Source organism: Phalaenopsis equestris, unplaced genomic scaffold, assembly GCF_001263595.1.
Source record: "Phalaenopsis equestris unplaced genomic scaffold, ASM126359v1 Scaffold000769, whole genome shotgun sequence".
Lineage (NCBI taxonomy): Eukaryota > Viridiplantae > Streptophyta > Magnoliopsida > Asparagales > Orchidaceae > Phalaenopsis > Phalaenopsis equestris.
Window position 1 is genome coordinate 177787 of NW_018165209.1, and position 15001 is coordinate 192787.

At 35.9% G+C, this 15001-nt stretch overlaps 1 protein-coding gene across 2 annotated transcripts in view; it reads right to left on the reverse strand.

Moving 5' to 3' along the window:
• Positions 1 to 15001, reverse strand: part of LOC110031115 (probable NADH dehydrogenase [ubiquinone] 1 alpha subcomplex subunit 12) — a 40511-nt gene that overhangs the window by 19631 nt on the left and 5879 nt on the right. The window contains exons 2-4 of one of the 2 annotated variants that reach the window (XM_020734167.1): positions 11929 to 11955; positions 3823 to 3914; positions 3037 to 3146 (exon numbers count right to left, since the gene is read on the reverse strand). In XM_020734167.1, the coding sequence (XP_020589826.1) occupies positions 3037 to 3146; positions 3823 to 3914; positions 11929 to 11955 (229 nt within the window). The remainder of the gene's footprint in view (positions 1 to 3036; positions 3147 to 3822; positions 3915 to 11928; positions 11956 to 15001) is intronic. The other variant, XM_020734168.1, reaches the window with a different exon arrangement.

The window sequence follows — 15001 nt, forward strand, 5'->3', positions numbered from 1 at the left end:
CTAACTCGTTTTAGGATTCTGAAGTTGTCGTTTGTCACGACATAAATTCTCACATCTTCCAGGCTATTCATGTGTGATCGTTTCACACGAATGTAAGCTCTAATTAATAAAATTGGTGGGATGAAACATTTAAATATTTCTCCTCTAAATTGAAACCAAATCATAGGGTAGACTGGGAAGTCGTCTAGGTTCTCCTCAAGATTCGTGACATCCCCTAGTTTTTTTTCTTCTTTTGAATTTCACAATAAATGTTCCAAATTTGAGTCATTTCCTTTCACACCTCTTCGTCCGATCTCGTCGAAAAATCATATTCCTTTCACTTATTTGAATACAATATCCCCTGATTTTTATCGAGAGTTTTCTTAGGCGACTTCAGTTGTTTAAGATGTAATTAACTATAAGGGCATGCCTTTATAGAAAATATTAAGAACCCAACTTAATATAAACCCTATTTAATTTTTCATATTAAATAGGGGAACTTGTCTGCTTATTATATGAAATGGTTTCGTAGACCAAACGGATGTCATACATTTCTTAATTTATTTGATTGAGCCACATCTTCAAGTCTTGTGTTTATGTTTCTAGATAAATGTAAAACTTGAGGTGTAGTACTCTTTCATTTAAACTATGAAAGATATGAGATCAGTTTGATTTCATATATATTTCTTTTAAACTATATATATATATATATATATTAAAATGTTTTTTCGAAGCGGGCGATGGGATTCCGATTCCGGCGGCCGACAGCTTCTAACGTACAACTCCTCAACTTTTTTTAGTGCCGACAAGGAGCTTACGATCATTGTGTTTATTTTTTAAAAATGGCAACTTTATTTTTTAGGGTAGCATTTTATAGCACACACAGATCAACAAAACCTTAAATTTCTATTAGAACAACACATCGTGACCGAGGAATAATAGAGTTGGCTATCTAAATTGTCGGGTAATGACTTTGTGAGTCAGTATCACCCCAGATTAGAGAACAGGGTTGCTAATGCCTTATTATGACGGATGGAGAAGATCCTAAGGTAAGAGAGTGACACAGATGAGGAATCAGCCTAGTTCTGGTCATCTTTATTAAATGGCGACAATAAGAAGCCCAATTATTCACTAAATGACCAATATTTATTTTACCAAGGAATCTATATATTATCTCGAAATTCAAGGCACAAAAATTATTGCAGAAGTTTCATGTTAGTGCTTTCAAAGGTAATTCAGGTGTGCTCAAAACGTACCAAAGGATATCATCAAAATTGTATTAGGTGGGAATGAGAAAGGATGTGAAGATCTCAAGGTATAATGTATTCCAAAGGCACAAGCTACATGTTGTTAACGCCTAAGGGGTTGCTACAAACTCTAGCATTACCAATGATGGTATGGGAGGAGGTGACAATGGAATTCATTGAAGCATCAGCTCGGTTAGAAGAATTTACGGTCATTTTGGTGATGCTGAATTGGTTGAGCAAATACACTCACTTTGTACCACTACATCATCCCTACACTCACTAATGCTTTTATATAGGAGATATGTTTACATGTGATTCCAAAATCGATAGTGTTTGATCGAGACAAGGTTTTCTGGAGTCATTTCTGAAAGGAGCTATTTAGAATATAAGGGATTGTATTAAAGAAAAGAACAACGTACCACCCACAGATTGATGGACGGTCCAAAGTTGTAAATCAAAGTATAGATATTTGTTTGCGCTTCTTTGTATCTGATGCACCCAAACAGTGGGCTAAATAACTATCTTGGGCAGAGTATTGGTACAACACATCGTATCATACAACTTCTAAGACCACTCCTTTCAAAATCTTGTGTGGCCACGACGCACCTCATTTGGTGCATTATGGACATAGTACTACACCGGTATCTCCAGTGGATCAGTGCTTAGAAGAGAGGGACAAGATGTTGGCGGAAGTGAAGACATCGAAGGGATGTGTGATTTGCGGTATGAGATAAGATGTATCTAAAACTTTGACCCTATTGATATAAGATACTGTGCCGACATGGAAATGAGCTCTCCCCATGTTATTTTGTTTTTTATGAGATCATTGAGCGTAGCAGGGAGGTGCCTTATCATTTATAATTGTCACTTTCGTCGCAATCCATCCAATGTTCCACGCATCGCAACTGAAATGTGTTGTTGGTGATAAGGTGTCCTCTTCTTCACTGCCCCCTACTTTGACTGGGGATATGAATGTTCTCTTAGAGGCACATGAGTTAAAAGGAGTGCTCCAAGAATTGACAAGTGGAAAAGAAGTGTTGATTAACTGAAAAGGGTTGCCAGATTATAACGCCACGTAGGGCTCATACGACTTGATCCAACAACCCTTTTCTCTCCTTCACCTTGAGGACAAGGTGTCCTATTGGGATAGGAGTAATATTAGACCAGCGCCTTTGGCACCTTCTGCCTTGGGTTCCACTGAGCCAAGTGGTCCTATTGAACCTACACTAAGCACGCCAAATAATTTGAGGATCTATTTTAGGCGCAATTCTAAAGGGGCAATTTAGTCATTTGTTAGTTATTATTTTTTGGTATAAATAGAGGTTAATAGGATTAGGGTTGGGGTATGCGATTGTTGTCTTGAATCATATGATTGGGGTTTGGGAGAGAATAGCCTACCTAACCCACTGTAAGTCTATTATTTATGTATTTGGGATCATGTTCTTTGTGCCGGTGGAGTATATTTTATTTTGCCCCAATCTTTGTGCAAACTTGTCTCATTCCTATCACTTTCTCATAGCTATCATACTCAAACAAATATCATAAAAATCGGTAAATAAAAATTTTGTAAAGCAGAAAAAAATAATGACTAAACGAAAGTGTCTGACAACAATCTAAGAAACAAAATAGTTAAAATGCTGTCCCAAACAGACATTTAGCCTCTTCAAGCTTAATGAACCTGAAAGGAGCACAAATGACATTGCAGGATTTGACACAATTCAATCTCAAGACTAATAAAATATCCACTTAAAATTGGCTTCCTTTTATTTCGTTCTGACAAAACAATGAAGAAAAAAAAACTGAATCCTACCTCATCGCCAGTATGGTCAGTAATGAAGTGCAGCCAGCCATGCCATTCAGGCGGAACCTGAGATGCGTTATACCTGCTTTTTTGAGCATACTCTACCCACCTGTGCCTTCCTGTAAACAAAATTCATAAACTGAAGCTCTCAGCATTTCTTGATTACCAATATCTTAGTAAAAACTAGAAGTTGAGATCTCTACAGGCATTCTGAACAAATCAATTGAAAGCATCAAAACTTCAGCAACAGCAGAGGAGAAAAAATGCACGATTGTCGCTGAAAGTCATCAAACACTGAACAATTAATCATTGATTGAATTTTCTGAGCAATAAAACGGTATTAAAATTTACTTTGGAGACGTAAAGTTTGTTCGGGACGGCTGCAATTTTTTATAGAGATGATCATAAAGTAGTGGGTAGAATAATTTTAAAAACTATGGCGGGAATTATAAATATATATTTTTTCCCAAGGAGTCATACATCAGATTTTTTTTAAAACCACAACATTTTAATAGATCTAGTTACAAGAAACAGCATCTCACCTAAAAAATTATAAAAAATAATTCTCTAAACAGAACAGTGTGACGGTTTGAAATGCAACACAGCCATAAAGCTATACCAAATAGACCCCTAAACTTGTTGATCTAATGTAAATTTATTTAAACAGAGAAGTATCATTATAGCAATTAAAATAAAGCAACTGAATTGTTTGAGTTGAATTCAAGAAAATAATTAGATTTTAAGTACTGCTTTTAAAAAATAAGAGAAACAAATGCTAGAACAGATTATACATACCATATTGGGTATCATCCAGTCTCTCATAATATTTATTTCCAAATTTATCAACTCCGACAAGGGTAGCACCAATATTGTGAATTTTAGTTTGCCTGAAATACATATTAAAATCATAACAGGTGACATGGCTGCTGAATTAGAAATACAATCCATAAAAAAAGCATTACATGGAGTGTTATTCTACATTCAGTTTTCTAAAAAAGAAATCCAAACTTGAAATTCTCATAGCAACGCTAACAAAACACCGCTCGAACAAAAACATTATAACAACACTCCATAAAACTTTGGGGTTTTTTGATTTGTTGAAAAAAGAATGCAGTGTTAATCGAATACAGAGTACTTAAAACTTATCTGCATTGTTTGATCGGCTGAAAAAATAATGCAGTGTAATATGAATACAATGCAGAAGTAATGTATTGTATTTGAAATATTTTAAAGTTTATTGGTTTGACGTAAAATAAACGTGTTTTATATTTTTTTATTTTACTTGAAGTAAAATAAAATTAATGTATTTCATAATATGTGAGGTCATAAATTAATGGTAGTGGTGGTGGTGGTCGGACGTGGTGTCTAGCTGCAACGGGAATTGTGGTGGCTGGCGGCGATGGGAATTGTGGTGCTACGGGAAGTGTGGTGGCTGGCGGCGATGGGGATTGTGGTGCTTGGTGGTGGCAGGGACAGTGGTGGTCGGCTGCAACGATAGTCGGAGAAGAGGTGGCGACAGTCGACAGTAGTGACGGGAGATGAGGACCAATGGCAACGCAGTGGCCAAAGGTGGCTGCGACCAGTGGTTAGCAACAGGGGAGTGCGATTGGCGGCCTGCAACTGTAAACGGAGGTGATGGTCGATAGTAGATAGCTATGGCCGAAGGTGGCAACTGGAAACACGATGACTGGAGTTAGCGGAGGCAATGGCAGGTAGCAGCGGGAGGTGGCTATAGCCAGCAGCGACAGACAACACTTTGTGAAAAGCTATGCATTTGAAAATCGGTCAAATCCATCAAAATCCAAGTACAGTGAAAATGAACTAAGAAATGATTTCTAAATTCATTCTTATTTCACATTGAATTTGTAAATCTATATGCCAAACATCTGAATCCTAAAGCCATGCAAAATGAATGCAACACCCTCCTTTTGCAACTAACCAAACAACCTCAGTTTATTCGAAATACTTTAAAGTTGTTTGATTTGATGTAAACTAAATGCATGAAATTACATTAATATGCTTGATTTGAAGAAAAATAAAATAAATATAAATCATGCTCGACATATTAGTGGCAACTACCGGCAACTGCAATGTCTATGGCAGGTGACGAAGAGTGGTGGCTGCCTATAGCTGGCAGCGATGATTGCAAACAGTCGGCGGCGGCAGTATTAACAGCAAGCGACTGGCGATGGCGACAGTGGTTGCTTATTGCAGGCAATGACAACAGTAGCCGATGGCGACACTGTTAATAGCAAGCGACTGGCGATGGTAACAGTGGTTGCTTACTGCAGGCAATGACAAACAGTAGCCAACAGCGACAACCAACGACAATGAGGGGTAGGCAGCGTAGTGGCGACACCAACAAGCTATAGTTTATAGTGCATTTGAAAATCTCCCAAATCTAATGAAGTTAGAATACAATAATTTTGAAATGCAGGATAAATTCTAAATTCATCAAAATTTTACATTGCATTACATTTCCATCAAACGAAATGTAAGAATTTATAAATCCCCTCCATTTAATTTACTTTTACATCATTAATGCATAGAACCAAACGTGAATAAGAAGAGATAGAACCGATATTGATTGTTTTTTTTCCGGAGCATCTTTTAGAGTTGAAAACAAGAAATGTAATCATCCATAAAAGAACGAATAGGTGGAGATGATAGAAGTTAAAACCAATGGAGAGTTCAATCATTGCTCAAGATGAAAGCTAATGACATACTAGACAAATGTGACCTGGATGTCAAATGGTAAAAAGTTTTTGGTAATGTATCATAGACAGACCACATGTATAAGACAATTCCACTTCATTCTCATAAAAGTTGTCATATAGTGATAACAAAACCATTTCTCACTCTATTCTAACAGAAAAACTATTTTGAAGCCATGAAGTGAGGCGAATAAGAATTAAAACATCAATTCATGTTGCAATCACCGCTAAGAAGTCAATAAAATACTGATAAACTTCCAATACCAAAACAAAAAGCTAATGCAGAAAACGAAGCAGCATCATATGTTGGAAGGCCTAACAAATAATGTCCGAGTGGATCAGTCTTTGAAAATAAATGAATCAGACTAAAGCTATCTAATAAAAAAGACGTTTATTGGCTGCAAGAAGCTCCAGCCAATGCAGGCTTTGAGAAAAGATCTCGGGAATAAAATACAGACGTAATTGGCTGAAAGAAGCACCCAACAACGCAGGCTTTGGGAAAGGTTCAAGCATCCTTACCCCTACAATGCAGAAAGATTAATTTTGTTTCTCAAGCACATGACTTCTAGATCAAAATTGAGGTAAGTTAACCACAGCTTCAGGCATAGCCCGTTATTCTTATTAAGGCTATCTGATAAAAGGGTGAAAAACATTCGAGAAAATAATAAGTATGCAGTTTTTTAAGTAGGAAGATTTACATACATACCACTTAATTCCTATGTATTTACATATCTAACAATCTAAACTTTAATTTTTACATATATGCCACCATGTCTATGCATGAAAAGATGCATTTCAATTTTTAAAAGTTAAAATATTGGTACTTTTGAAGTGTAAAAATTTGAGAAAATTCTAGAAGAAATCTGAGAAGATCTTGGAGGACTTGATTGAGATAACTTAGAAAACTCTTGATTAATTTATTCCTTTCCTATTCTAAATTACTTTATTTTTTATTTCAGAATATTTCCTTTCCTAATTTAGGTTAAATACATATTTGATAAAGTTATAAATTAGGAGAGAATGATTCCCCTACGTATATATGTACTCTACATGTGAATAATAGTATCAAGAGAATTATTCATCTCCAAACTTATTTTATGCATAGTATTAGAGACGTGGGAAACAAACCATATATTTTTTCAACTTCCCGGTAGCCACTGCTCTTCTTGCAGGGCCTATGTCGAAGCTTCTCCCTGTAACCCCCAGAGCCGATGCTCTTCCTAGACCCCCCCTATAGGTCAACCTGATCCCTGCTTCATTCCTCACCATAACCTGTGCAAGCAGAGTCGTGGGTCTGTCAGTGGTCCAAGCAGAGTCGTGAATATATAGTTGGTTTCCTGCAGGGCTGTTGGATTGCGTGGTTGCTCATCTGATTGGAAGTCGCATTGGAACTGATCAGAGCAAGCAGAGTCCTGGATATTGAAAAGGATCGCAACAAGCAGTTCCGGTTGCCGCTCCCTAACTGTTGCTGGCTTCAAAAGGATCACAGCAAGGACCTTTTCTGAGCAAGCAGAAACAGTTGTTGTTCCCACCTATTGCCTACCTCTAACGGTTGATATCCTACAACACGTACAACCCGGCGAGCAGCTTCCTGAATTCCTTCCTCTTTCAAAACTTCAACTCTAAGCGGGCATAGAGCCTAAACATGATTCCAGAGCTTAATTCTCAATTAGAGACAAGGGATTCTGCCACGCGACTACTGAGCTCTCTAATTTTATCACAAATCATAAATTAAATGGCCATAATTTTCTTTAATAGTACCAATCCGTATTTACATATATTTGTGAGAAAGAGAAAGAGAAACATTTCACGTGAGATGACACAGATCATGAGATCACTGGCCCCAACCACTGTACATAGAAGAATCGAGACCATATGATTATTTTTTGGCAAGTCAATTCAATGATCACTGAAGTGGGAGAAAATTTTTTGCTCTACAAAACTGCCAAAGAAATTTGGGAGAATGCAAAAGTAACATATTCCAGCACTGAAAAAACTGCGGAATTATTTAAGATCGAAACCAAGGTTCATGGCTTTCATCAAGGAGAACTAAGTGTCACCCAATACTTCAACACTTTGAGAAAATATTGGTTACAATTAAATATATTTGAGACACGTGTGGAAATGTTCACATGATGCCGTGATGTTTAAATCCATCATCAAGAAGAAGAGAACCGTCAAATTCTTAGTTGGACTAACTCAAGAATTGGATGAAGTGAGAAAGAGGATCATGGGAAATTCCAATGCAACATTCAAATCTTCCAAAACTTCCATGGCATGATTCAAACTCAATTCTAATGCAACATTCAAATCCTTAAAACTCATAATGCAAAGAAATACTTCAACTCCATCATTGGATCATATCTTTCAAAAAAATGAATTATCCATATGAGTTCATGTACTGATAACCCACAATAAAATTTGAGATAGCTAAAAGAAAGAACAAGCATCTCCTTGAGATATCAAACTCAATTATGATGATCTATCAAGTTCCTAAACATTTTTGGGAGAAAGCAGTTATTACTACAGGATACATTATCTCAATTAAATGCCTAGCCGGATATTTAACTTCAAAGCACCTCTTCATATTTTGATGGTTACTAATCCTCATATCCAAGTTTTCTTTTCTACTATCCCACTCAAAATCTTTGGGTTCATATCCTTTGTTCCCATCCACTCCCATAATCACACAAAACTTGACCTACAATTATCAAATATAATTTTTTTGGGTATGCCACCAACAAAAGGGGTATAAGTGCTATTCTCCTATTACAAAAAAAATACTACAATTTTATGGATATTACATCTTTTGAAAATCAATCATACTAACTCGAATCTGATATTCAGGGGGAGAGTGCACATGAACATAAATTTTGGGATGTACTTGAAGACACTTACATGGCCTCACTACCTACTTCATCTAGCCCTCCTATCAGGATTGAGAATGCTCAACCAACGCAGTATGAAGTGCAGAACAAAAAAATTCATGTAGATACAAGGAAGAAAAACCTTAAGTAGGTAGAAGACAACTTGCAAGGACAAAACAGCTCAAACCAAAACCCGGTTCACATTCACATGAAATTTTGTGTGTGTCTAGTACTCATGAGTTATCCCCTTCCTCTTTTCATATTGGCGACAGGAAAAGCTGCATTAGATATCCAATTTAGAAGTACGCAGCCTATATAAAGCAATCCACACCTGATAGAGTGTTTATATCTAACCTTGATAGTGTGCAGTTCCTAAATCAATTTATGATGCTCTTGAAAATTCAGAATGGAAGAAAGCAATGGAAGAGGATATTCGAGCACTACAGCATAATGACATGAATTTTAACTGAACCACCTAAGGATAAGAAGACGGTTGCAAGTGGGCATTCAACATCAAATACAATCTTGATGAGAGTATTGAGGGATTCAAAATCAAACTTATTGCAAAAGATTTTATGTAAGCCTACGGGATTGATTATCAGGGAAACTTCACGTCAGTTGCCAAACTAAATACTATCAAAGTTCTCTTTTCAGTAGTAGTTAACAAGGAATGGAGACTGCATCAACTTGACATAAAAAATATCTTCCCTGAATAGAAATCTAGAAGTGTGGGTTGAAATAACACCAAGAATTGAGAATGATTCTGAAAAACACCTAATATGCAAATCGAGGAAGTTTCTCTATGGGCTTAAGTGATCACCAATAACGAGGTTTGAAAGATTCATTAAGAAAATAAAATCTAATTAATATTCTCAAAATCAAGCTGATCACATTGTTCATAAAACTGGGGCTGTCAAAACGGCTCGTTCGTGAACAGCTCATGTTCTTCTGATTAAGAAGCTCGTGTTTAATTCATTCGCTAAGTTAACGAGTCGAACACAAACACTTTTTTTGTGTTCGATATATAAACGAGTCGAACACAAACAAAGATTTGTTCATTCGTGTTCGGCTCCTTTTGATTCGAAATACTATTCATCAATTATGTATGTGTGTGACCCTAAACCCTATTCGAAATACTATTCATCAATTATGTATGTGTGTGTGTGTGTGTATATATATATTGATGAGTAGTATTTTTAAAAAATTTAATTGACTACTAGGCTACAAAGATTTATAGTCAATTAAAATTATTAATTTAAAAAATAGAATAAAAATATATTGAATTAAATTTAAAAGAAGTTTTAATATAAATAATAAGATTTAAATTTGGCCCCAACCCATATCATCCTACGACTGTGTGATTAAGGTTGTCAAAACGACTCTTTGTTCGTGAACAACTCATGTTCAGCTCGTTAAGAAAATGAGTCGAACATGAACACACTTTTTTTGTTCGAAATATAAATGAGCCGAGCACGAACAGTGATATTTTTTAACGAGCCGAGCACAAGCTGAGCCTGGGCTCGCTAGTGTTCGGCTCGTTTACGCCCCTATATAAAACACACAAAAAAAGATAAGATTGTTGCACTGATTGTATGTGTGGATTGACCACAACTTCTGTATTTATCAGTCCTCCTTGCTGCCCCCCGTATGTGTGGATTGACCACAACTTCTGTATTTATCAATCTTCCTTGCTGCCCCTCCAGTTGATATTGATGGTATTCGTGAATCTGTTTCTGGGTGTCTTTACTTTATGGAAACAACATTATCTCAGGTGTCATTATTCTTACTTCTGCAGCTATAGGTTTGCTTTTTTACCCAATATGAGAAGCAACATCTGCTGTTGAGTGGTCGATATGATTCTTCCTGATGATGATAACATAAAATTTCTTAAAATAAAAAAAAAACTTTTGATCGTAAACTTTGAAATTATGGACCTAAAAACATGGGACATTTTTTAGGTATGGAAACAACAAGGTCTAGCAAAAGGTATTGTTATATCACAGAGGAAATACATCCTAGATCTACTAAAGAAAACAGGGATGATTAGATGCAATCATGTTGATACTCTAATGCAATCCAATAATTCTAATAGAGAAGAAGAAAACATATTTTTGAATAAGAGAAAATACCAAAAATTAGTAGAAAAACTCATTTATCTATCATCTAATTGGCAGTTATTCCATACTTTGTTAGTATTGTGAGCAAACAAATGAATAGCCCAACTGAAGAGTATTTGGAGGCAGTATATAGGATTCTGAGATTTCTCAAAAAGACTCCTAACTATGGATTAATTTTTAAGAAAACCAAAAACCAATAGATGGAAGTTCATATTGATGCCAGTTGGGTTGGGGAACTCATTAACAAAAGATCCACCACATGTTACTGCTCATATGTATGGGAAAAGCTGATTAGATGGAAAAATAAAAAGCAAAATGTCATTTCTAGTAGTGCAGAATTAGAGTAAAGGGCATTTGTCTTGGGAATTTATGAAAGAATCTGGATTTAGAAATTATTAAAATAACTGGGATGTACCTCCAATAGGCCTATACAGATGTTTTGTGAAAGTCAAGTAACTATCACTATTGTCAAGAATCCTATGCATTACGACAAGACCAACCATATTGATGTTGACATACACTTTATCTTTGAAAAAGTTAACGAGGGAATTATACAGCTAAGCTACATCTAGACAAATCAATAAGTTGATGATATTCACACCAACAAGTTGCGATGTCTTCACCAAAGCTCTTCCTTTAAGCACCTTCTCAGAGTTCAATATCAAGCTTGGTCTCTACAGCATCTACGACCCAAACTGAGGAGGAGTGTGGAAATTTGAGAAGATCTTGGAGGAATTGATTGGGATAACTTAGGAAACTATTGATTAATCATATTCAATGTTATTTTATTTTTTATTTCAGAATACTTCCTTTACTGATTCAGGTTAGATATATTGGTAAGTTTTTAAATTAAAAGAGATTGTTTTCCCATATATATATGTTTGTGTGTGTGCCCTGCCTATGAATAATAGTATCAAGAGAATTATTCCACTACAAACCTATTTTCTATAATGTGTTATGAAAGAATTGAGTGATGTAAATGTAAAAAGTAAAGTTTAGGCATTAGATACTTAATAAATAAGAATTGGGCGGCATTTATACCCTTTTAAATATTATTCACCAAGGTGTACATTAACAAGTTCTGAAACATCATAAATCTATTTAGCTACTGCAGTCGAAGGATCCCTACAATACAATCACCAAAGATACAACCTGTACAGGCATCCATCACACAACTAGTGTGTTACTAGAGTAGGAACTTACAATAGATTTCCGTCGAAAATGCAGTTCCTGTAAAAAGGAAAATCAAATAATTAAAAAAGGTCTACCAAAGAAAAAAAAATGTTTTGAAAAGGAGCAAAAGCTGATTAAAGAAGCAAATTTTGTCAAAAATTATTTCAAACGAAACATATTGATATTTGCTATAAAAAATAACTTTCAAAAACCATTTCATAATGCCAAAAAAGCTAGTTATATCCCTAAACAATAACAAAGGGATGTCAAATCTCTTTAGAGTCAATCAAGAATCAGAAATAATAATTTTTAAACCCTGCAAGAAAAGTAGGCCCACAGGCATTAGGTTTGTTCGAATATCAAGAAGCATCAGTGACTAAATTAGCAGCTTTCAATAAATAAAACGCAGGATATAAATGCAAATTTCTATCAGCAATAAAAATGTTTTCCTCCTAGTAAATCTCAAGATTTTATAAAAGTCCAAGTCATACACATGCACATTGTCTTGCCCATTGCTTATGAAATTTTCAAATATGAACTGAATAAATTGGTCTATTCAACATTTCATAGCAGGCATACATTTTAGGATCATTATGCCAAAGACATAAAGATGTTGTACGTAAGGAAAGCTCTGCTACATAAAAGAAATTAGTAAGCATACCTGTGATGCAAATGCTTAAGATTTAAATCTTGTATACTGTGCATACCCAACAAAATTTAATGCAGGTTTATTTATCTATCCTCGAAAAAAATAGGAACCCGATTTCTCTTTTTCTTTGTGTCGAGATATGAACCAAATGCCTCCACATTGGATATCAAAGGCAATGTCATTAGGGTCTGTGTGGGGCAGCTACAACTAATACAACTTATCCAGATAACAGTTTATCCTGATAAACTGTTAATCAGCAGCTTATCCTAAAAAACAGGTTGACTGTTTGGTTTGTGCATTTGGAAAACAGGTGGTTTGCAGTTATTTCTGGATAAATTACCATTCTGCCCCTGATCTAGATAAGCTGGTTTGGTTTGTGCGTTTCAAAAACAATTGATTTGCAATTTTTTCTGGATAAATGACCATTCTAACACTGCGCAGGGTTGTGTTTGGTTTGTGCGTTTCAAAAACAATTGATTTGCAGCTTTTTCTGGATAAATGATCATTCTAACACTGCGCAGTGTTGCTGTTTGCAACAAAACTGTAACAGCTACACATTTGACAATTGAGAACCCAAAAAATCACTTCATAACAGTACAAAAAAGGATATACACCTCACTTAACAGCGAGTATCAAGAAATATAATAAAAAAGAAATAAAATATTAAAATTATAATTAGAAGAATGATAATATTCATTTTAAAATGTAAAAGCATGTCATGAGCAACGTTCTCTGGTTGCAACACCGTCGAACCCCGAGCAATATTGTTTGGTTGAGATACCGTCGAACCTCAAGCGACGTTCTCTGGTTGGGATACCATCGAATCCCAATCAACGTTGTCCGATCCAGATACCGTAGAATCGGCATAACTGTCTGCCCGCCTGAAGAACTTACTGTCGTCCGGTCCGCCTGCCCACCGCGGGCACCTGTAGAACTGCAGTTCAACGTTGTCCGATCCAGATACCGTAGAATCGGCAAAACTGTCTGCCCTCCTGAAGAACTTACTGTCGTCCGGTCCGTCTGCCCACCGCGGGCACCTGTAGAACTGCAGTCAGTAGCTATGTGGCTTGCGCGACGTGAACAACAAAGAAGGCAATCCGCTGCGACATAACACTCGCCCGGAGTTCCCCAAAAAGTTGTAGCTCATCTTGCTACATTTATTCGAGAGAGAACACGTCATTCATAAAATAAGATGAAATAAATAAAAAAAATGTGGAATTTAAAAATAAGAAACTGTATAAAATAAAGAAACGAAAATCTGATTAAAAAAAACAGACATGAGTACTCAAAGCGCCCATAAGATCGAAAGTGTCATCATGTATCTCAGAAGCCTACGAAAAAAATAAAACAGAAAATATACCGTGAAATTTTCAAATCAAAAAATATACCAAACATAAATATACTTAATATAAATAAAAAAATAGTAGGTGTACGCCTCAAGGAAGTAACTAAACCAACCAACGAGATTGTCACAACAAACAGACAGTAGACCTTATAAAAAAATAAGTTTTTGGTTGTCTTTAACCCACGTAAGACTAACGTCTAGTGGCACATGTGCTTATCATCACAAAAAACCATTCAATAGATCATCATATACCGATGCACCGACAAGAAGATAGAACCTCAGTTGCCTTTATTAGGATTTAACATGCAACACCAATGGGTAACCCATGACATGTGTCACACGTGCATATCAACAAGAAAGACTATTCTTGTGGATTTTCATATACTGAAACACCAAAAATAGAAGAGGATCTTGATTTCCTTTATTAGAATTTCACATGCAACACTAAAACGACGACGAATTGACCGTCCAGAAGAACTCATACGGTCATATGTTTTATCATTGACCTCACAAAACCACAAAAAAAGAAACAAAATAAAAAAGATAACATCAAAGCCCCTTAAACATGTTAATATTATAAAATCAAAATTTACAATGAAACATACAACGTAAAACAACATCTAGTCTGCAAAATAAAGAAGATTGGGTCAATCAGCAGCCACATATAGCATTTGTGATATGCTCCCTCAAAGCAAACATCTCCGCACTTTTGTCATCCTGAGTATCAAATTCGTGCGACTCCATCACAGCCTCCAGTATAGGCTGCCCAACCTGGAATTTGAATGCTTCAGGCGGGATATGCATCTCGTTATCGTCAGTCATACTTAAGTTCGTATCTGACTGAGAGGGATGTTGTCTAATGAATTGTGAAGCGTCATAGTTGCCACCACAATATGTACTTGTTTGGGAAATGGGTAAGTCGGCATATCGCATATGATGACCAATTTTTTCTTTCAAATCTCAAATATTCTTTAAATCACCCCGAGTAAAGAAGAATGACGTTTGTTGAACATTTCATTTCTACCACGGGCGATGCCACTTGATCTCTCAAAATCAGGAATGTGGTATTTGTTGTCTGTAAATGACTTTAGATACCCCCTCTATAAGGA